Below are 23,895 nucleotides of genomic sequence, written 5' to 3'. Positions count from 1 at the left end.
GGTCTAGGCCATCTGGGACACGGGCAGCCATTGGCCAGTTAGCCAGGTGGCAACTAATTTAGCCAAGCAGAGCTAACCATGCAGACTTCAAAGGCTACATAGGGAGAACAGCCCTCAATAAAAGTTGTTTTTTGTTGCACGAACAGGGAGGTTTTTGTCATCACTTCTGTCTCAACTGCAATGAGTGGTGACCCCGGTGTGATAGGCAATAGCCCAGCTGTGGGGGTAGTGGTGGAGATGGAACCCCAGTGGGGGAAGGTGACTGGAAAGAGCTGCCAGCAGTCGAGAGCTGTGGAGGCCCAGACCTTGTAAATAGAAGAACCTGTTGGGGACCCTTGTAAATAGAAGATTCTTTAAAAAAGAAGAAGCAGATGGAGATACAGGAATGTGATTTTCCAGAGAAGAAAGAGAAGGGGCTCCGAGCCGTGGACTGGACAAAGCAGCAAAAGCTGCAGCAGAGACACCATGGGCAATGCCCGCTGGGGAAGTGGCCAGTCAAAATTGAATGTTTCTGCCACTCCTTCCCAGTCAGGCTCACCTCAGCCTCCAGCAGAGTCAATTCCTGCAATCCTCCCATCACCCCAGCAATGGACATAGGATCTGTCCCCACATGTCCCAATGGCATTAGGGTACACTGTGCATCAGGATCAACTAACACTCTATATTTCTGTGGCTCTGGTATTCCAGGTCATCGGATCCACACCATCCAAAAGATCTGGTTTTCCTGTCCCTCTCTCTGGCTAGAGGCAGGGCCCCTCTAGCCCTGGTTATTATTTCTTTCCTGAGGATACATGCTGGAGGTTCCTTCAAGGGGATCTGACAGATCATCCTCCCTTCTGTAATACCCAACACCTCGGTCATGGGAGGCTGAGGCTACCTTCACTTTATCAGAGCTCCCTCAGTTTGTGTTTCCCCCCCTGAGCTGACACACCCGTGCTGCCAGGACAGAAGTGGGTTTCCCATCCCACCTGCTCATGTCTTCTCCATGGTCATGCAGAAAGAACCACAGGTCAGCTCGTGGGGTGTACTCTCTCTCTAGCTGGGGGACATTGGGCTCTGACTTTGGGGCCTGTGACTCGCACTGGTGCTGCACTGATCTTCCTCATCTCCTCCCTCATCTCCTCTTTAAACTCTTCTTTGTGTTCCTTAATCACAGCAGAGACAAAAGCCTGCATCGGGACATTGATCATACTCTCCTAATTTCTAAGTTTGTTGGTGACAGTACCCACTGTTTCTCGGCTGCTGTCAGCACTAACCATTGCAATAAAGGTGGTGTATTGAGATGGCCCCAGGTTTGCCAGATTCCACAACATCTGCCCTGTGCACCTGACATTGTCAGGGTCATTGTCATGCTGTCCATCCCTCCCAAGGAGCACCTCCAGCACTGTCACTTCTCTCAGCTGTTGGATCCCTTCTTCAAGGGTGTTCCAACGCATTCTATGATGGTGCTCCTGCATTCTGTCTCTTGACAAACCTCTCTTACACTCATTAAAAGCCACTCCCAGAGGGAAAGGGGCCATTTTGGGCACCAAAAATCTGTCCTGGTTTGAAAAAGGACAGGTGTGTGCTGGAGAAGAGCAGGGCCTTCCTTCGAAATGGAGCTAATAAATCCCTCCCTCTGAATTAGTATAATTTTGGAATTATGGAGATTTCAGGCAAAAATACGGGGATAGGAATAACAGTTCTTTATTAGTATGTATATATATATATATTTAAAAGGTAAACAAAACAACAACAACTAAGTAATTAACAACAAACAGAAGATAGGAACCCAGTAACAGTTCTTTTGGTTGTGGACACCTTTCTCCTCTGCTGCAGTTACCGTCCCAGTTGGCAGTCAGTGCCAGCCGGCTCCCGGTGGGCAGGGGCAGATGCGGTGATCCCGTGTGGCTGCAGGAGTGCTGGGTGTGATGGCGGCTGTGTCCTGGGTGGGAAGGGTGGAGGAAAGACTCTGCTCATGGATCCTTGGAGTCAGTGTCAGTCCCAGTGCTCCAATAGGTTGTGTGGAGGTGGCAGGCTGAAGTGGGAGGGCATCCGACCAGGAGAGTGCGGGGTCCCACAGCCAAGCTCCCGGTGTTGGGATGGCAGGGCGAGGTTTTCCAGTGGCCATCCATCTCCGAGCCAAACGAGCGAGAGAGCGAGCAGCTGCCCACACCTCTCCTTTATCTGCCCCTGATCTTACGGTGTTCTCCCTCATCCCCCCCATCCCCCCTGCCCTACGAGACAAACTCTAAAAAGGGTCAGGGAGTCTCCCCCTATCACTAGTCATCTTAGCATGTCAGTGGGAAAAAATTCAAGTCAGCGAGGAGAGGGAAAAAAAGAAAAAAAACAACCCCCAAGAGAAACTTAAACCAAACTTTACTGAAACAAGCCCGCATTGGCTGCCTGTCACTGCGGTGTCGCTGTTGACGTGTCCCTTTACCCAGTCAGCTCTCTGATCATGTGGTGTCCACGCATCTCCCCAGCCCATCACTGCCTCACACACGAGGTGACCACCAAGCCACTCTCCGGCCATCTGACCCGCAGCTGAGCCCTTCCCAGAGTGCCCGCACCCGCAGGGAGCGCAGGGCTGGATTTGGCCGCCAGAGAGTTGGTGACCCTCGTGAGATCCTCGGTGCATTTAGTTCCTACAGGAGTGTGGGCACCGCTGGGAAATGATCTGCATGCCTTGTTAATTGGATGTTCTTCCACCGCTAGCCTGGGGCAGGATCTCTCCCGGTCCTCCTCCCAACTCCCGGGCCTCTCCTCAGCCAATCAGAGAAGGCACCAAAATAATTGAGCCAATCAGAGCGCGCGGCGCTGATGACTCCTCAGGCAGTCCCAGAGCGCCCAGAGCTCCTCACCTGGACTCCACCCGCGCCCCACCCCCAGCTACATCTGCCAGGAGAATTTGGGGAGGGGGATATTGTGTCTTATCTTCTTTTTTTTTCTTCCAGAGTCCGGATTAAATGCTCTAGACACGGAATTTCGTATGGACTCAGATATTTATTAATTCCTATCTATATTACAGTGAGTTTTACAGCACTTCTAGTTAACAGGCGAAAAATAGACACCTATCTCTCTCTCTCTACAAGGCCTTTTAAGGGCCAATCTGTCCAATTAAGAACAGACACCTAAATTCTTTTTACTTTTAACCCAACAACCAATCACCTGTGACCTGCAATGTGGAATTTTCTATCCAATTACAAAAGTACCACCAAGACCCGTGAAGAAGGTGAAAAAGAAAGAAAACTCCACCCTAAAACTTCCATCTTGTTTTATATCTATTAATATATTCTAAAACCCCAAATTCTAAATTTTCCACCATGGGACATTACACACTTCTATTCAAACTACACACCAGTGATCCCAGTTCTATCACACAATTCTGGAAAGCTTCTTCATGGACTCTGGTAAAAAGCAGTGTTTTCCTGGAGGTCAATGCCTGTCAGCACAGAAAGCCCAAACCCCTCAGTTTCAATAGTTCCAACAGGGGGAGGTGTCACACCCTGCCCGGCTCTGGCCATGGGGCGTGTGGCAGGGACCCGGAGCTCTTGGCTACTGTGGGCTGCTGGGGGGCTGCTGGGGGGACACCCCCGGACCTATGTCCTGCACACACAGCGCTGTTCCAGGAGATGGTTTAGTCCGAGTGTCACTTCATTCACGGCACCGACCGGCTGAGGTTCGTGGAGAGGAACATCTCCAACCGGGAGCAGTTCCTGCACCTGGGCAGCGATGTGGGGCTGCACGTGGGGACACCTCCTTTGGGGACAAGGCTGCCAGGCACTGGAACAGCGACCCGCAATGGATGGAGTACAGACGGGCTGCGGTGGACAGGCACTGCCGGCACAACTACGAGTTGTCCAGCCCGTTCCTCGTGGAGCGCAGAGGTGAGCGTGGGGCAGAGCGTGTCCCCTCGGGCCCTGCCTGGGAATGACCCTGGAGCCCCTCAAAACCTCCCTGGGAATCACCCGAGACACGTCAGCCCTTCTGTGCCCATCCCCGGGGCCTCCTGCCCCCTCAACCCAAGTGACTCCAGTTGCTCTCCCAGTCCATCCCAGTCTCTCCCAGTGTCCTCACGGTCATTCCCAGTGCCACTGGAGTCCCTCCCAATTCCTCTCAGTCCCCAGCCATTCCATTCCCATTCCACTCCCAGTCCTTCTAACTCCACTCCCAAACGTCCATCCTCTCTCCCAATGCCCTCCCAGTGTCCTTCCAAATCTCTCCCTTCTCCCCCAACGACCCCCCAGTTCCTCCCAGTCCTTTCCAAGTCCTTTGCAGTCCAATCCCAAACCTCCACCTTCTCTTTTCCCCCAGGGGAAAAACCAACCAGGGGCTGTCCCGAAGGAGATGAAAGCGCGGGGCTCGCCTGCCCTTGAACTCCTCCCCAGCCGGGCTCCGCGGGCACGGTCCCGGCAGGCGAAGCAGCGGGGCTGAAGCCTCGGGCTGTTTTCTCTCCCGGCTCGGCCCGGCTCGCAGCGGCTTTGGGCTGCAGCGGCGCCGCTCCGCTCCTGCCGGCGCGGAGCCCCCGGGCTGCGACACAGCAGCTGCTCAGTTCGCCTCCAGGCACGGCAAGGCTGCCCCTGCATCCTCTCCGAGCCAAGAAAAGAGAAAAAATCCTTTGTTTGCTTGGGGCAAAAACGCTTTTCAGCCAAACAGAAACCCACGGTGCACAGAGAGAGCCGCGGAAAACCCGAGCAGCGAGGCTTCAAAACGCCCGCGGAATGAACAAGGAGCCTCTCCCCGCCCCGGGCCCGCACACATCCCCTCCCGGGCTGCCGGGGTTTAGATACGATAACCATTCTTTGGTCACAAAGCAGAGGATCATGGAATTACCATCACAATAACTCACTGCAAGAGAATCGTGTACACAATAATCACATGTATCTATCTATTTATAAAAGCATGTGCTGCACTCTGGATCCAGCAATGTGCTCTAGGACAGGAGTGGAGAGGCTGAACGGACCCCAGGAGAGATGGGGAATGTACGGACACAGCAAACCCTCCAAGGTCTTTAACCTGATTCCCAGCTTTTCCGTGTTTCCAGGGCTTTGACTGCTGGATTTGAATGAACTGAGATGTCACCGTGAAAAGCAGAGCAGTCTGGAACCAGACACTGCTGCTGGAGTCAAAGTCTGGACTTGTCACATCTCAGATTTGAAAATATATTGAAGAAAAAACTCCATTACCACAACCTTTCCCAGCCCATCCCTCCTCGCACATAACAAAATACAACGGAATTCTTTCTAAAGGGTAAAAAATAAAGTAAAATGAACATTGAAAAAGATAGAAAGTCACGTTGAGAAATACAACATGAAGTCTGTCTAGAAAAGCCGGCTGTGATTTCTCAGGTATTGGGCTCAGTGTCAGCCCAGAGCCGGGCTCTGTCTCCCAGGTGCCCAAGTGCCCGGGCCAGCTCTGAGCAGCCTCTCCCGGCTCTCCAGCCCGGCTTTGCCCTGGCTCTGCCCCGGACAGGCACTCGGTGTTTCCGTGGTGCCCCTGCCCCGCTCAGCTCCCCGTGCCCTGCAAAGGCGCTGAGGCTGCGCTCGGTGCCCCTGGGTGTCACTGAGCGAGGCACTGACGAGCCCCGGTGCCCGGGCACAGCCCTGAGGGACACCCCTCGTCCCAGGCATCCCGCGGGACACGGAGCCACTGCCCACAAGGCCCTGGCACGTCCGGCCCGGCCAATTCCTCCTGTCCCGGCCAGCCCGGGCTGCAGCCCCAGGGCTCTGCAGGCCGGGGCTGGGGCTGTCAGCTCCCACCGTGGCCAAAGCCTCCCAGGGCTCTGGCCACGCCAGGGGCTACAAGGCCACGAGGCCGGGGCTGCTCCGGGCCGCTTCCAGGCTGTCCCTCTGCTCTTGGGTGCCGGGGGTGGCCCTTTGTGACACGGACGTGTGTCAGGGCCCTCGGTGATGCGGGACATTGTGGTGCTGTCATGAATGAGATTGAAATCCATTGAAATCCATTTATCCACTCATCATTAATGCGAGTATTTAAGATCGCTTAAAAATTGGTGACAAGGGCATGAACAAAAGTCAGATTTAATATTAAATGACAAAGCACAAGTTTGTTCACTCTGCTGCTTACAGGACAGCTAAGGCACAACAAAGGAAAACAAGCAACAACAAAACCAAACAAAATCCAGGTAACCAAAACAGAAATGAACTGAGAACTCCCTAGGGGAGTGTGGGTGGGTGGGTGCTGTGTTTTGCGCATGGGACAAAAGACAGTGCAGGGAAGGATTAAAAGGAGCATGGCCTAAAAATTTTACAACTCTAAAGAACACTTTAACTTCTCCCTTAAATTGTCACTTAACTTATACCTTAGCCCCTGCAATGCAACAGAGGTACAACACTGAACTAATACCTAACTTAACTTAAAACTTAACGTTAAGAATTCCACGGAGGAATAACACTTAACAGCATTTAACCTAACTTATAGCTATAACTTCCAAGTTGTACTTAGCAACTTAATAGAAAAACACCACTTAGCTTATGACTTACATTTTACAATCTAGCAATAGAATAACCGAAGTATTTAAGTAAGTTCATAACTATAACTAAACCTTGCATACTGACCTTAGGTATCCAAGGTACTTTCACATCTAGGAAAGTAAGATTTCTCCCAGATTTGCTATAGCATATGTGCAGGGGCACACACACAGACAGGAACAGTCAGTGCAAACAATTCCCCCCAGAGCTCAGTGAAATCCTCCCTTCAGATGTTTTTGCATCTCCCACTGGCCGAAGGATGGGGCCTTGAGCAGTGAGGGTATGGGCCCAGGACACGTCGTGTTTCAGTGATCCTCCAGGCACAGCAAAGCCGAGGGTTTGCTGGCTCTGAGAGGCCCCTCAGAGGGAGACTGCTGGTCACAGCCCACGGTGGCCCAGGAGAGCTCAAAGGTCTCCTTTTAGATTTCTGTTGAGAGGGTCACAAGAGAGTGGGCTCCAGTTTTAACCATGTTTCATCCCGGCCTCAGTTTGGGTCAGCACTTTCTCTAGAAGTGGGGGAATGCATCACCACACTGGGATTTCAGGGGTGCCCATGGCCTGGGTGACGCTGGCCCGATGCCAGGCACCCACCAAAGCCACTGACCCTGCCCCTCCAGGTGCACAGGGGAGAGAAAATTTAACAGAGAATTTCTGGGTCAGATTAATACGGGGAGAGATCGTCCAAAAACAGCAGAACAGGCATCACAGACCCAGCCTGGGAACAGGGAGGAAATTTATTACCAACCAAATAGCTCAAAGAATAGGAGAGTGAAAGATCTCTCCAACTCCTTCCCCCCACCCAACACAGATCACCACAGCTCTGAACAACGGGGGTCACTGGGGATCATGCAACACTGATCCTCCCATGGGGGATGGAGCTGGAGCAGAGCACGAAGCTCTTCCCACACTCAGGGCACTCACAGGGCTTCCCTTAGTGGAGCCTCTGCTGGTGTTGGGTCAAGTGAGAGCTCTGTGAGAAGCTCTTCCCACACTCAGGACACTCGTAGGGCCTCTCCCCAGTGTGGATGAGACGGTGCCTGATGAGGTTGGAGTTGTACTTGAAGCCCTTCCCGCAGTCGGGGCAGCGGAAGGGCCTCTCCTCTGTGTGAATCTGCTCATGTACAAGGAGATTGGAGCTGGTCTGAAACCTCTTCCCACACTTGGGACACTCGTAGGGCCTCTCCCCGGTGTGGATGCGCTGGTGTTTTCTCAGGTTGGAGCTCCGCCCGAAACTCTTCCCACATTCCAAGCAGGTGTAGGGCCGTTCTCCTGTGTGGATCACCTGGCGCTGGATCAGGCTGGAGCTGTCAGTGAAACTCTTCCCACATTCCCCACACTTGTAGGGCCCTTCCCCAGTGTGGATCACCTGGTGCCGGATCAGGCTGGAGCTGTCTCTGAATCCCTTCCCACATTCCCCACACTCGTAGGGTTTTTCCCCAGTGTGAATCCTTTGGTGTCGGATCAGCTCGGAGCTGTAGCTGAAACCCTTCCCACATTCCAAGCACTTGTGGGGCTTCTCCGCTCCAGGAGGCTTCTCCACCAGCTCTGAGCTCTGCCTGGATCTCCGGCCGCCTTCCCGGCTCAGGGAGGGTCTTTCCTCCCCGCAGCTCCATGGGCTGCGTGTGCAGCTCCTCCTCCTGAGGGATCTCCGGGGCTTTTCCTCCTCCTCCATCTGCCCACACCGTCGGAATTACAAATCCTGGTTTGAGGAAAAGAACAAGATAAGAGATACTTGGACTGGGGGCTTCTCCTTGCCCAAGATCATCTCAGGAAGTAACTGAGCATCTTGTGTCTGTGTGTAAGAACTTCCAAAACACCAAGATTCAGCCCAAAAATCCTCCAAAGATCAAGATACACATCAAAACCCCCCAAAACAGCAAGATTCAGTCAAAATCCTCTCCAAAATAGAAAGATTAAGGGCCTGCAAAAAAACCCAAAGCACCAACAGCCCAATAAAGCTCAGAAACACCAAGATTCATCCCTGTGAAAATCGTGAAACCCTCTCCCTTGTCACCTGCTGCATGTGGGGGGAATAACACTCCTGGGGCTGGAGGGGAGGCTGCAGATACAGGGAAGGGTGGAACCTTGTTCTGCTTCCTGTTTCTGCTCATCCTCCTCCTCTGTTTTCACCACTTTTCCTGACATTTCTCTTCCTTCTACTATTCCTCCTTCACATGCACAATCCCACCTGCTCCTCCCACGTGCATCGTTTGACCATTTTCTTCATCAGCCCTGCTTCTCCTTCCCTTCTCCTGCTGCCCCCAGGCCCAGCACCCACTGCCGGCTCCCTCTTCCCCCCAAACCCACAGCATCCCAGCGCAGGGGCAGCGATGGAGCTGGGGCAGCTCGGGCTGGGGCAGCGCTGGACTCTCGGCCGCTCCCGCCCGCACTCGCTCCCCACTGCAGCCGCTGCCGCCACCACAGCGCGGGGGGGCCCGGCCTTGGCGCTCCCCCCCTCCCACCTCCCCAGATTCCCCTGCCGGGGGGCGCTGGGGCCAGGAGACAGACGAGTGACAGATCAGGGGGGCTGGGAAGAGTCGGCAGCCAGAGAGCACTGAAAATCGCAGCAGGGACTACAGTGGGATCTTCGGGGACTAAACACGGCAGGGCACCCGTGGAGGGTAGAAAGGGAAACCAGGGAGGGCTTCTGGCCAAAGGGATGATGATCCCAAAATATCTCTGAAGGGTCCCTTGGAAGCATGTTGAGGGAGTTTGCACATTCTCCCAGAGGTAATCAAGGACATGGAAACCCAGAGGGGACAAGAAGGGAAGTTGGGAAGGGATTTAGACAACAAGGGATGGATGGTGTTGGTGTGCTGGGAAGGGATTGGGTGAAGGGCAGTGGGCAGGAATATGGTTCAGGCAAGAAGCAGCAGGAGGAATCGGTGGCGGAAGAAAATGGATGATGGAAAAGAGGAGGAAGAGAAAAATACTGAGGATGGGGATGTTTTTCAGCAGGCTCTTATCCTCAAAAGTTGCCAGCTGATGCAGATCCTTTGTATCCCCGGTTGCCAGGACAGGCACACAAGGAGGTCAGGATTGCAGGGGGTTTCTCTGTGCTGGGCAGCGGCAGGAGCGGGCGCAGAGGGGCGGCACCGGGAGCACGGGCTGGGGGCCTGTGGGGAGCTGCGGGGCCGGGCCGGGGCTGTGGGGCAGCCGGGGCTCAGCGCCGGGCGATGCCTGAGCCCAGCACCCCTCGGCAATTGCAGGCCCGGCAGTGGCCCCCGGCCCCCAGGAGGCTGTGGGACGCCCCGGCCGCTGCCCGGCCCCGTGGAGCTGCCGGCCCTGCCCGCCGGGGGTCCGCGTTTGGACACTGCGGCAGGACAGGCACCGGCTCTGGGATACGGGCTGGCCACGGCAGCCACAGCACAAGGAGCAGCAGGACAAAGGAACAGCTGGGAAATGGGCATTGGACGTGCAAGGATCGAGATTAGCTTTTAAGCATTTTCCTTGGGTCACTGCAGAAAGGAATGATTTAGCAGAAAGCTCAGCAGCTGTCAGAGGATGAGCACCCCCAGGCACTGAGGGGGCTGCAGGAGGGGCAGAAGAAGCCCCTGGAGCACTTGGTCACAAAGGCACAGCAGGGGAATGCAAGAAGGGATGAGGAAAAGGCCAAGGGGAAGGCAAAGGCCATGGCAGAGTTTCTACAGCCCCTGAGGGATGAACCCCAAGGCCCAAGGTGCCACTGTTTTCCAAGGGAAAATGGAAAAGACATGGACGGTTCTTCCACACGGATGCACGGAAGCACCAGCCTTATTGGGGCAAGCCTTGCAGAAAACATCACAAGAATTTACTCCACCCCCAGGGATTGGGTTAATGCAGGATGTGGATGTCTTGCTGCAATCAGGAGGACAAGAAGTGGCAGAAGAAGCCTCTGTGAAATGGCTGAATGTTCAGGCTAAAAAGCATCTTTGAGTATTTGAAATAAAAGAGGAAATGGTGGAGAAAAGGGTTAAACATTCGGGACATATTTTGACTGGAGATTTGTGGTGTATTGACCCAGAGAAGATCTGGGGAATCTCAGAAGTAATCCAGGACTGAAAAGGACGTGCAAGAATTCTGATGATTAATAAGAAATTGCAGGACCTGGATTGAGGATTCCCTGTTCTAGCCAGAATATTGTATGACTTTTTAAACCCCAATAGCTTCAATGTTTTGGTATGGACAAGAGAAAAGAAACAAAAGCTGAGAAAATGAAAAATAACAAAACAACTGGTGACCTAGCTATGGCTCTTCAAGTCTCAGAAAAGAAATTTGAATTTCATGTGTGTTTTAAGTACGTATTATATTACATTATTGGCTTTTTGTAAATATTAAAATGAATGTTCTATGTTGGAAAATATTGCTGTATGAATATAGTTTTAGTTCTGCGATTAACAGAACTTATAAACAGTAGTGCTAAATATATTTTTGGATTATAATATTTTGATGTAAAAAGCTTTTGTTAATGTAACAAACTTGGAGAATGGTAAAAAAGATAATCAGGAAATTCTTCACATTCTTGAATTATGGGACACCAAAACCCCAGGGAATGAAAAAGAATGATTTACAGGTCAGAGGAGAATGATTCTGAATAATGCATGAAGGTCTATGAATATGCAACATGTTGCTGCATTTAGGAAGTGTTTTCTGAGTCAGTGTGTGCCCTTGGCTGAAGGCCAAGCATCCGGCCATTATAACCTTTGGCCAGAGCCAGGGCAGATATTCAATTATCTCCCTTGGAATTGATCTTCAGAATTCCTTACCCTGGGAATTCTCCACCTAGTGCGGGCTGGAGATAAGGGATGTATATTTCAAGCAGTCTGTGGCCAGAATCCTGTCTCTTGTGAAATCTCTCCCACAGGAAGCTGGGCTGGCACAGAGCCTGCCTTGGCACTTTGCTGTTCACAGCATCCACCCAGGACTCTGCCTCTCAATTACACTCACACACTGGGCTGCCTGCGATTCCATTGCTGGAAAATGTAGCAGCTTTAAAATTTTTTTATATTTCATTTTACTAGTCAGGTTCGGTTTGCCCTTGTCCCGGGAAAGAAGTTTTAAAAGATTTTCAATTGGAAAGTTAGACCACTCAACAGAGATGAGTTTAACATCTCAACGGACTGAGAATAGCCAAAAAGATTCCCACAAAGGTAACAACATTCAACAAAACATCAAGGAAACATCAGCAAACATCAAGGAACACCCAGCCCAGACACTGCCCCTGGCCCAGATGGAGACACCTGGTCTGGAAAAGACTGAGAAGGAAATCCAGGAATGTGGATCTAATTAACATCAGAAGAGGAGAAATCCGTGTGCAATAGGAAACCAAACACTAAGAACTACACAACTTTGAAGCAATGAACACGAAACTAATGGATTTCTCTGGGTTCAGACAGTAAAAGTTTAGGAAAAATCTAGTAAAAATCACATCTCATGGAATGAATTTCTCTGCAAACCAGGGCTATTTGTAGATGAAATATTTCTGTTGCACATCGTGACCAGCATCAAGTAATGCCTTGACTCTCTAACATTAAGATATTGTTGGAGAGTTTTTGTTTTTCCTGCAGTTTCGGTGACAAGATTACACCATGAGAAAAATTTTTCATAGTAATCCTACTTTTATATTCTGAGTTGGGTTTGGACCAGGGGTGTGAGAATCAATTTTTACTCCTAGGAGAAGAAGTAGAAAAATCTAGATTGCATTGGAATTTCATTGTGTGTATTTGTGGGTGGCTCTTAATGATGGCAGAATTTCAGAAAGGGTTTTTCGATGCTCACCTTTACGTTGCATTTTGCAAAACTGGAAGACTATTAATGGTGAGGCTTTAACACATAAACAGTTAGTACAAAATGGTTAAAAAAAAAAAAAGAAAAGAAAAAAAAAACAGATTGTGGTTGTGCACTTGTGGATCACCCAATGGCTGCTCTGGAATAGAAGCATTAGATACAGGCACAGCCACGACAGGAGCTTTAGAAATGCAAATTAACACTGCTAGGGCAATGTGTGCACAATGAACCAGGATCTTCATGCCTGGGGGAGGAATTTCGGTGATTCTGTCTCTCACGCCAAGCTCTGCCTGCTTGCACAGATGGAATTTGCACAACTAAAGGCAGAGCCCATAGTGAGGATATCTGACTGCAACAGAAATTGGTTAAGTTGCAAAGGGAAACAGCAAACGGAGAATGTTGGGAAAGCTTTACTAAAAAAAGTGGGGGGGAATCATCCCTCTCCCTGCTCCAACCTGTGCTGTCACTGTCCAGGTTATATAGGGTGTATTGGGGCACTGGGGTGTTTTTGGTACCACAAGTTCAGGGAAATGAGTTGGAAATCCAAGTATGTGGTGATTTAATTAGAGAAAAATGGTCAAATGATGTAGCCCTGGATGGAGGGAGCACCCAAAAACGCAAAAAAGATGAACAGACACCAGAGGCAATCCTACAACACCATGGACCAGCCCCTGGGAACCCTAACGAATTCATATCAGAAAATCCATCCATAATTTGATTGGCAGAATTAGGATAAAAAGCTTCCTCGAAATAATAACCAACCACACAGCTCCAGCTCCTGACCTTCCTGACGACCAATCCACTGAAATAAGGAAGGAGACATTTCACATGGGATAGGATCAGATTATCTATTAACAGAAGGAGGAGGAGTTTACGGAAAATTACATGACTCAAACTGCTGTTCGCAAATAGATGATAACTGAAAAGCGGTGAAACAGATAACAAAGGAAATAAGAAAGTAGCTCGTATTCCGGAGAAACAATGGGAATGGGACACGTTTTCGTGGTTCCCTGGCAGATCATGGCTTAAACGAATGCTGCTCCTCCTCTGAGTGCTGCAGCAACTCTCAGATTTTTACCATGCACGACGCCGTGCTCCAAAGAGGACGCAGGAAAAGAGATTGAGTCAATGGAAATTAAAAATTTGTAAAGGCAATTCTTGAGAAAATGAGAAAAAGAGGGATTGAAAGCAGTAAGATTAATATCGTAGTGGGGGTGCATATTAAGAGGGACATGCAGTAGACGGATCGAAAGTCTGAACTTTTCAAGTACCTCAGGCAGTGGGGACGGAGATGCGGACGGGAAAATGAGGATAAAAAGGAGGCGGCGTTTTAGAGACCGCATGGCAAATACCGCATGGCCTCTCTCTTTGTTCATCAATAAAGTCACTTTTACAGAACTCATCTGTCTCCTTCGGTCACACAAACCTCTGGCCACGGGAATTTTCCCGCACAGCCCCGGGCACAGGGCAGACACCTCTGTGCCACCCACAGCAACCGGGACGAGCCAGCGCTGCTCCGGCACCGGCTCCTGCCGAGGCCCCAGCGGGAAGGAGACCGCGGGCAGCCGCTCCCGCAGCGCCCTCAGCCCAGCGCCAACACGGGCCGGCACCGGCACAACCAACCCGCCAGAGCCCCCTGCCGCCCCCTCGGCCCGCAGCGAGCCCCGAGCCCCCGCACAACCGAGCGCGGCTCCCACCTGCGCTGGGGCCGCCTCCGAGCTCCGCCGCCGCCTGTGGCTGAGGAATTCGATGGGATGTGTTGCCTTAACCTTTCTGACCACTCCCAGCCCATCTACGCCAGCATTCAAGCCCTGAAAGAAGGTGTGAATAAACTTCGGGTAGATAATGGGTACGACTGGCTGAACTGGCTCTTAGGGCACTGGGGACTCACTGGCTGGGTTAAGAATTTAGTTAAAATAGGTTGGTATGTATTAGGCGTCATATTATGCATTGTAGTAGTTATTCCTTGTATTTTACAGTGTGTTAAGAATTTAATTGACAAATCGGTGAAGAGTGTATTTTTAGTTAAAAGAAACGGGGGAGATGTGGATATGGGTAATGCAAATGAGACTGATAGTACTGCAGATTGAATCAGCAAATGCAGCCTGACAACGAGGATGCCTGGCAAGAGCAAACAGAGACCTGACTGCAAGAGGACTGGATCAAGTCTGGGTTATGGGAAATAAGATTTTACTAAGTCCAAATGTAAAGTTTGTCTATGTGAGAGTTTGTCTATGTAAGGTTTGTCTATGTGATTGCAGGAAAATATTACCAGCCTTCCTGTAAATGGTATATAAGCACATGTAGTGCTCAGTAAAAATTGGATTTTGATCACCATTCAGTGTCCCCATCTCTCTCTCATCGTCGATAGTTCAAGTACTCCCAGTGGGCTCCTGGAAAGAGAATGGTGGCACATCTACTGCCTGCTACCCCCTCTAGGCAATATTCAACTGTTTAGTTCACAGACTCATCTTCTAGCACTCTTAGTGGGGTCAGCAGAGCCACTTCCCACTGGTGGGGGCAAAGAGCACCCTCTGTGCCTTTGTGCTGGGAGCAGACAGTGTTGTCTCAAAGGAAAGGTCAAAGAGAGACCAAGCTGGACCTCTGCCTCCTGCCCCTCACCCCACAAGGGAAGAAGGGCACAAAACTGAGCACCTTTTTATTTTTTTTTTTCTGTCCTGTCATTTCCAGGAGCTTGACTAGCTCGAAGGAGAGGATTAGAAGGATTTCTTGAGGATCACTGCCAGTGCACAGCACACATGGCATCCCTCACCCCTTACATCATCATGGGATGGAGGGGTAGGAACCAACAACAGCCCTACCCCACTGCTCCAGAAGCCAAAATCCCCATGCAAGCATTTAGTTATGGCCTTCTTAGAGAACCACATTCCCACCCAAATCTTCCCCTCTGCAGCAGCTCATTCCCACAGGAACTGGCAGAGCAGATGGGGTTTGGACATTGGCTGGCTTCCATTGCACTCCTTGCCCTGGAGCTGGCATGGCAGGAGAAGGGCTCTGGTGAACCTTCTCCTCCTCCCATGTAGGCTCTAACCCAGCTGCCAGAACTTCAAGTTCACAGAGCACTTCTGGGCTCTGAGCAGCGGCCACGGGAGGAGGAGATGCAACTCCAAAGGCAGCAGTTCCCAGGCCCAGCTCCGGCCATCCCAGTGGGGCTGTTCGGTGGTTCAGGAGAGGAAGGGAAGGGCAAGTGCAGGTGGCAGTAGCTCATTTCCGACTGAAAGAGGGAAAGGTAATTTATTCACTTTGAAATCACTGCATTCAGGCTCTTATTGTAACCTGAACGGGAAGTAACACCTTATTGTGTTTAATTTGGGTGGAGAACAACTGTTACATTTGATATGGTAAGCAGTTCAATTATCAGAGGGAAAGTGTACAGCAAAATTAGTGTTCACAGAGAGAGAGAAAAGTCAGGAGGTGGCAAAAGAGAAGAGGAAAAGAAAGCACACCCCAAGCCAGTGTTTTTCCCAAATCCAGGATTTTCTGTTTGTAGGGAATGGGGTGCAGAGTAGCTTTCCCTTGAAATTCAGGTCTGAGATGCCAGAGCTAGAAAGGTTGTTCAGTGAGAAATCCCCTCTCCCAGATCTGTACAAGAGCTGTTCTTTAGCTTTTACATGGATGTTTAAAACCTGACATATCCTTTTGTCATGTGACTCATCCCACGACCAGTAAACCTAGTTGGACTTAATTACTCTCTTAGTCTATTCTATTACACAACTCTATATCCTCTTAAGTTCTTTGGTGATGGAGTCATATTTCCACCGGGCTACTTTTCTTCCCAGGGAGCTATTTAAGAGTCTATCTGTTGACATATTTCCATTTCTTTTTCCCCTAGTGAATTCCTTCCTTGCTCTTAGTCCCGTTCTTCCTGCCAATCACCGGTTCTCACAACAAAAGCTGCCTTCCCGACAGACAATTACAGGTCCTTGAAAGCAAAGCTGGACTACCAGGAATGTTTTTACAGATCAAGATCTGATTTCTTAGGAACATTAGTGTTAAATAAATGAGGATTTTCTCAAGAACTGTCTGAATGTTCCCACTGTTCTGGATTTGACTGAGCTTCCTTTCTTCCCAGAAAGTGGCACATGGATGGGATTGGATGCAGGATGGGAATGCTGTGTATGACAGGGAGAGAATTTGGTTGTGGCTAAGCAAGGCTTGCCCTCCTCAAGGACTCTGCAGGGTCCTAGAAGCCACTCAATATCCCATGCTCTGCCATCGAGGAGGTGACAAAGAGCCTGGAGGGAGCCTGTCCAGGACAGCCAAAGGGACTGGACAGAGGAATATTCTCGGTGCTGGGAACACCTGGATGTTGGACCAGCCAGCTCCTGCTGCCTTTTGGTGGTGCCTGAGCAGGGCTGTGACAATGCCAGGGACATCCTGCAGTGACATCTCCCCTGTCCGTCTGGGCGTGCGCTCGGTCCCAAAGCTCACCCTGATCCTGATCTCAATCTCACTCCATGTTGAGACACACTCACTCTCCTGGATTTAATCTCATCCCAGTGCCAGACTCATGCAGCCTCAGAGCCAATCTCAAGGCCAGGCCTAAGGCAAATTGCACAATTAGCCTTAACCCCAATTCCAGCTCTAATATAAACCCAAGCCCTAACCGCAAAGCCCAGCCCCAATTCCAGCCCCTACCAAATGCTCAGCCCTAAACCAAATGCCATGTTTAGCCCTAAGGCAAAACCAGCCCCAATAGCAACTCTAAGCCCAACTCCAATGGCAGTCTCAAGCCCTAAGTGCTGCTTTGATTGCCAGTCCACACTCCAATGCCAGCTTTAGCTTGAATTCCCAAACTCAGCTCCAATTCCTGCCCTAAGGCCAACACCGTTCTTGGACCTAAGCCCAATGGCAGCTCCAGTCACACTCCCTAGCCCAAGACTGGCTCTAATCTCAAGGCCACTGTGATAAATATATTAAACTGTTGGCTTTAGCAATTGTTAGAGTGAATACTATGTGTTTTCTAAGGTTGACTTTTGTAAAAGAAGTTTTCCTAAAGTTTAGAGATCTTTTAATGCGAATGTTGTGTTGTGAATGTTGGTGAAGAGTTGTTGTAATGTTAACATTTAACCAGTGAAGGAATTCAAACCAGTTGAATATTATCAGGAATAGGACAACTGCAAATGCTTGAGAAAGGTGGGACAGGGGAGGAACTATGTTAAAATGTTTGAATATGTATAACCTTTTGTAAATATGTATTAGGAAGATGAAATTCCCAGGTGGGCTGGGGGTAGTCTCTACCCCCACCGATTCAGGGGGACTGGAGCTGGTTCAATTCCCCCCTGATTTAGGAGGCCAGTGCAGTCGCTGTTGTTACAGATGAGCAATGCAGTGGTTGGCTCTCACAATTAAAGGATGAACAGTGTGTGTATGTTAAAGATAAGTTTTGTGGATGTATAATGATGTTATTGTAATATATCCTCCCATAGTCCTCTTTCCCCTCCCCCTTGCATTGTTGTCACGACATGGCTTAGGTAGTCGGGGCATTTGGGGAGGGCCGGCTTGTTCCTACACCTGACCTCCAGTGCAGATGTAAGAAAGGAGTCTCCAGCAATGGACGGCAGAGAAGGAGTTCAGCGACAAGACTTCGGGAAGGCCCAGGGGCATAAAAGGCAGAACATCCATTCTGTAGGGGAGCACGTGGGGGTTTAGTCCTGCGCTCCCAGCGCTGATTTTTCTCCTAATTCAGTCTTTTGCTGTATTTTTCTAAGGTTTAAGAAATTGCTGAAAGTTTTAAAAGAGCAAGCGATGTTTCTCACACCCTGCACTGCCGAGGTAGGAGGTGCAGCTGGAAGGAGAGGGGCGTGTGGAAAGCTGGTTTGAAGGGTGTCTTGGTTTGAAAGACAGGTATTGTCTAAGGAAAGGCAGGAGCCCCTTTTCTGTGATGCAGAGTGCAACCCCCCTCCCTTTTAATTATTTTAGGTCCAATTTAGACACCTTCAGGCAGGAGATATGGGGAGAAGAATAACAGTTCTTTACTGGTATCTAACAAAGCAGAAAAACAACAACAGCTATAAAAATTGGCAACAGAAACAGTCTAGCTCCGCTCCAGACCCTTCTGGCTGCAGACCGTCTCCCTGTGCTGTTACCGGTGCTGTGGGGGCAGAGCAGGTCCCGCGCAGTTGAAGAGGGCTGGGTGATGGTGGCAGCGGCCCAGGAGTGAGAGGGGATGGGGAAAGTTACTCCCCCTCACGGTGTTGGTCGTGGTGCTCAGCAGAGTGTCCGGAGGTAGTAGGGTGAGCTAGGAGAGCAGCAGAGCGATGTCCAAAGGCAGGGAGCGTGGATCTCAGTGCTGGGATGGCAGGGGAAGATGCCAGAGCAGAGCCCAGGTTGTCTTCCCACTCCACGAGCCAAGCGAGAGAGAGAGCCCAGCTCCAGACCCCCCCGTCCCACCTTTCCTTTTCCGGTTCCCCCCCCTCCCCCTCCACCCAAACCCATACAAGAGAACATTATCTGTCGTTTTAAGGTGTAGCCACAATTACTTAGCATAACAATGGGAGAAAATTCCACTGAAAAAAAAGGGCAAAATCCAACCTCCAACACCAACCCAAGGATCCCATCCCACCCCATACCAGGGATCCCATCCCAGGGATCCCATCCTATCCCAGGGATCCCATCCCATCCCAGTGATCCCATCCCAGGGATCCCATCGCAGGGATCCCATCCCATCCCATCCCATCCCAGGGATCCCATCCCTGGGATCCCGTTCCATCACAGGGATCCCATCCCATCCCATCCCATCCCATCCCATCCCATCCCATCCCATCCCATCCCATCCCATCCCATCCCATCCCATCCCATCCCATCCCATTCCAGGGACCCCATCCCAGGGATCCCATCCCATCCCATCCCAGGTATCCCATTCAAGGGATCCCATCCCATCCGCGGGATACCATTCCAGGGATCAAATCCCATCCCAGGGATCAAATCCCATCCCATCCCATCCCATCCCATCCCATCCCATCCCATCCCATCCCATCCCATCCCATCCCATTCCAGGGACTCCATCCCAGGCATCCCATCCCATCCCATCCCATCCCATCCCATCCCATCCCATCCCATCCCATCCCATCCCATCCCATCCCATCCCAGGGATCCCATCCCAGGGATCCATTCCAATCCGAGGGACCCCATCCAATCCCATCTCATCCCATATCATACAAGGGATCCCATCCCATCCCACGGATCCCATCCAATCCCATCTCATCCCAGGGATCCCATCCAATCCCAGAAATCCCATCCCATCCCATCGATCCCATCCCATCCCAGTGATCCCATCCCAGGGATCCCATCCCATCCCATCCCATCCCATCCCATCCCATCCCATCCCATCCCATCCCATCCCATCCCATCCCAGGGATCCAATACAATCCCATCGATCCCATCCCATCCCAGGGATCCAATCCCATCCCAGAAATCCCATCGCAGGGATCCCATCCCATTCCACAGATCCCATCCCATGCCATCTTACCCCATCCCAGGGATCCCGTCCCAGGGATCCCATCCTATCCCAGGGATGCCATCCCAGGGATGCCATCCCAGAGATCCCATCCCATCTCAGGGATCCCATCCCATCCCATCCCATCTCAGGGATCCCATCCCATCCCATCCCATCCCATCCCATCCCATCCCATCCCATCCCATCCCATCCCATCCCATCCCATCCCATCCCATCCCATCCCATCCCATCCCATCCCATCCCATCCCATCCCATCCCATAGCATCCCATCCCATCCCATCCCATCCCATCCCATCCCATCCCATCCCATCCCATCCCATCCCATCCCATCCCATCCCATCCCATCCCATCCCATCCCATCCCATCCCATCCCATCCCATCCCATCGCATGCCATCCCATCCCATCCCATCCCATCCCATCCCATCCCATCCCATCCCATCCCGTCCCGTCCCGTCCCGTCCCGTCCCGTCCCGTCCCGTCCCGTCCCATCCCATCCCATCCCATCCCATCCCATCCCATCCCATCCCATCCTATCCCATCCCATCCCATCCCATTCCATCCCATCCCAGGGATCCCATACCAGGGATCCCAACCCATCCCAGGGATCCCATCCAAGGGATCCCATTCCATCCCAGTGATCCCATCCCAACGCAGGGATCCCATCCCAGGGATCATATCCCATCCCAGGGATCTCATTCCAGGGATCACATCCCACCCCAGGGATCCCATCCCATGCCATCACAGGGATCCCAACCCAGGGATACTAACCCATCCCAGAGGTCCCATCCCATGCCATCCCAGGGATCCCATCCCATCCCATCCCATCCCATCCCATCCCATCCCATCCCATCCCATCCCATCCCATCCCAGGGATCCCATCCCATCCCATCCCATCCCATCCCATCCCATCCCATCCCATCCCATCCCATCCCATCCCATCCCATCCCATCCCAGGGATCCCATCTCATCCCAGGGATTCCATCCCAGGGATCCCATCTAATCCCAGGGATCCTATCCCATCCCAGGGATCCCATCCCATATCAGGGATCCCATCCCATCCCATCCCATCCCATCCCATCCCATCCCATCCCATCCCATCCCATCCCATCCCATCCCATCCCATCCCATCTCATAGCATCCCATCCCATCCCATCCCATCCCATCCCATCCCATCCCATCCCATCCCATCCCATCCCATCCCATCCCATCCCATCCCATCCCATGCCATCCCATCCCATTCCAGGGACCCCATCCCAGGGATCCCATCCCATCCCAGGTATACAATTCAAGGGATCCCATCCCATCCGCGGGATACCATCCCAGGGATCAAATCCCATCCCAGGGATCCCATCCCATCCCATCCCATCCCATCCCATCCCATCCCAGGGATCCCATCCCAGGGATCCATTCCAATCGGAGGGACCCCATCCAATCCCATCTCATCCCATATCATCCAAGGGATCCCATCCCATCCCACGGATCCCATCCAATCCCATCTCATCCCAGGGATCCCATCCAATCCCAGAAATCCCATCCCATCCCATCGATCCCATCCCATCCCAGTGATCCCATCCCAGGGATCCCATCCCATCCCATTCCAGGGATCCCATCCCATTCCACGGATCCCATCCCATGCCATCTTATCCCATCCCAGGGATCCCGTCCCAGGGATCCCATCCTATCCCAGGGATGCAATCCCAGGGATGCCATCCCAGGGATGCCATCCCAGGGATCCCATCCCATCCCATCCCATCCCATCCCAGGGATCCCATCCCATCCCATCCCATCCCATCCCATCCCATCCCATCCAATGCCATCCTATCCCAGGGACCCCATCCCATCCCATCCGAGGGATCCCATCCCAGGGATCCCATACCATCCCAGGGAACCGATCCCATGCCATACCATCCCACCCCAGGGATCCAATCCCAGGGATCCCATCCTATCCCAGGGATCCCATCCCATCCCAGGGATCCCATCCCAGGGATCCCATCCCAGGGATCCCATCCTATCACAGGGATCCCATCCCAGGGATCCCATCCCAGGGATCCCATCCCATCCCAGGGATCCCATCCCAGGGATCCCATCCCAGGGATCCCATCCCATCACAGGGATCCCATCCCATCACATTCCATTCCATCCCATCCCAGGGATCCCATCCCAGGGATCCCATCCCATCCCAGGGATCCCATCCCATCCCGTCCCATCCCAGGGACCCCATCGGATCCCATCAGACGGATACCATCCCAGGGATCCCATCCCATCCCAGGGATCCCATCCCATCACATGTCATACCATCCCAAAACCAGGAATCCAATCCCAGGGATCCCATCCTATCCCAGGGATCCCATCCCATCCCATCCCATCCCATCCCATCCCATCCCATCCCATCCCATCCCATCCCATCCCAGGGATCCCATACCATCCCAGGGATCCCATCCCATCCCATCCCATCCCATCCCATCCCATACCATCCCATACCATCCCATCCCATACCATCCCATACCATCCCATCCCATCCCATCCCATCCCAGGGATCCCATCCTATCCCAGTGATCCCATCCCATCCCATCGCATCCCAGGGATCTCATCCCATCCCAGTGATCCCATCCCAGGGATCCCATCCCAGGGATCCCATCCCATCCCAGGGATCCCATCCCTGGGATCCAATCCCATCACAGGGATCCCATCCCAGGGATCCCATCCCATCCCATCCCATCCCATCCCATCCCATCCCATCCCATCCCATCCCATCCCATCCCATCCCATCCCATCCCATCCCATGCCATCCCATCCCATTCCAGGGACCCCATCCCAGGGATCCCATCCCATCCCAGGTATACAATTCAAGGGATCCCATCCCATCCGCGGGATACCATCCCAGGGATCAAATCCCATCCCAGGGATCCCATCCCATCCCATCCCATCCCATCCCATCCCATCCCATCCCATCCCAGGGATCCCATACCAGGGATCCATTCCCATCCGAGGGACCCCATCCAATCCCATCTCATCCCATATCATCCAAGGGATCCCATCCCATCCCACGGATCCCATCCAATCCCATCTCATCCCAGGGATCCCATCCAATCCCAGAAATCCCATCCCATCCCATCGATCCCATCCCATCCCAGTGATCCCATCCCAGGGATCCCATCCCATCCCATTCCAGGGATCCCATCCCATTCCACGGATCCCATCCCATGCCATCTTATCCCATCCCAGGAATCCCGTCCCAGGGATCCCATCCTATCCCAGGGATGCAATCCCAGGGATGCCATCCCAGGGATGCCATCCCAGGGATCCCATCCCATCCCATCCCATCCCAGGGATCCCATCCCATCCCATCCCATCCCATCCCATCCCATCCCATCCCATCCAATCCCATCCCATCCAATGCCATCCTATCCCAGGGACCCCATCCCATCCCACCCCAGGGATCCAATCCCAGGGATCCCATCCTATCCCAGGGATCCCATCCCATCCCAGGGATCCCATCCCATCACATGTCATACCATCCCAAAACCAGGAATCCAATCCCAGGGATCCCATCCTATCCCAGGGATCCCATCCCATCCCAGGGATCCCATCCCATCCCATCCCATCCCATCCCATCCCATCCCATCCCATCCCAGGGATCCCATACCATCCCAGGGATCCCATCCCATCCCATCCCATCCCATCCCATCCCATCCCATCCCATCCCATCCCATCCCATCCCATCCCATCCCAGGGATCCCATCCCATCCCAGGGATCCCATCCCACCCCAGGGATCCCATCACATCCCAGGGATCCCATCCCATTCCATCCCATCCCAGGGATCCCAACCCAGGGACCCCATCCCAGGGATCCCATCCCACCCCAGGGATCCCATCCCATCCCATCCCATCCCATCCCATCCCATCCCATCCCATCCCATCCCATCCCATCCCATCCCAGGGATCCCATGCCATCCGAGGGATCGAATCCCAGGGATCCCATCCCATCCCAGAGGTCCCATCCCATCCGAGGGATCCCATCCCATCCCATCCCATCCCATCCCATCCGATCCCATTCCAGGGATCCCACCCCAGGGATCCCATCAAATACCAGGGATCCCAACCCAGGGATCCCATCCAATCCCAGGAATACCATCCCATCCCAACCCAGGGATCCCATTCCAGGGTTCCCATCCCAT

The 23,895-nt window shown here is 52.3% G+C and overlaps 1 protein-coding gene across 1 annotated transcript in view; it reads right to left on the bottom strand.

Moving 5' to 3' along the window:
• The window catches only part of LOC148218221 (uncharacterized), an 84,969-nt gene extending 76,827 nt beyond the window's left edge, over positions 1-8,142 (bottom strand). The window contains exon 1 of the mRNA XM_088157927.1: positions 7,412-8,142. Coding sequence (XP_088014053.1) covers positions 7,412-8,142 — 731 coding nt within the window. The remainder of the gene's footprint in view (positions 1-7,411) is intronic.
• Between the last annotated feature and the right edge of the window lie 15,753 nt (positions 8,143-23,895).

This window comes from Sturnus vulgaris, unplaced genomic scaffold (genome assembly GCF_052056855.1).
Source record: "Sturnus vulgaris isolate bStuVul1 unplaced genomic scaffold, bStuVul1.hap1 Scaffold_194, whole genome shotgun sequence".
NCBI lineage: Eukaryota > Metazoa > Chordata > Aves > Passeriformes > Sturnidae > Sturnus > Sturnus vulgaris.
Note: the sequence above shows the minus strand (reverse complement) of the source record. Positions and strands in the feature narration are given on the sequence as shown.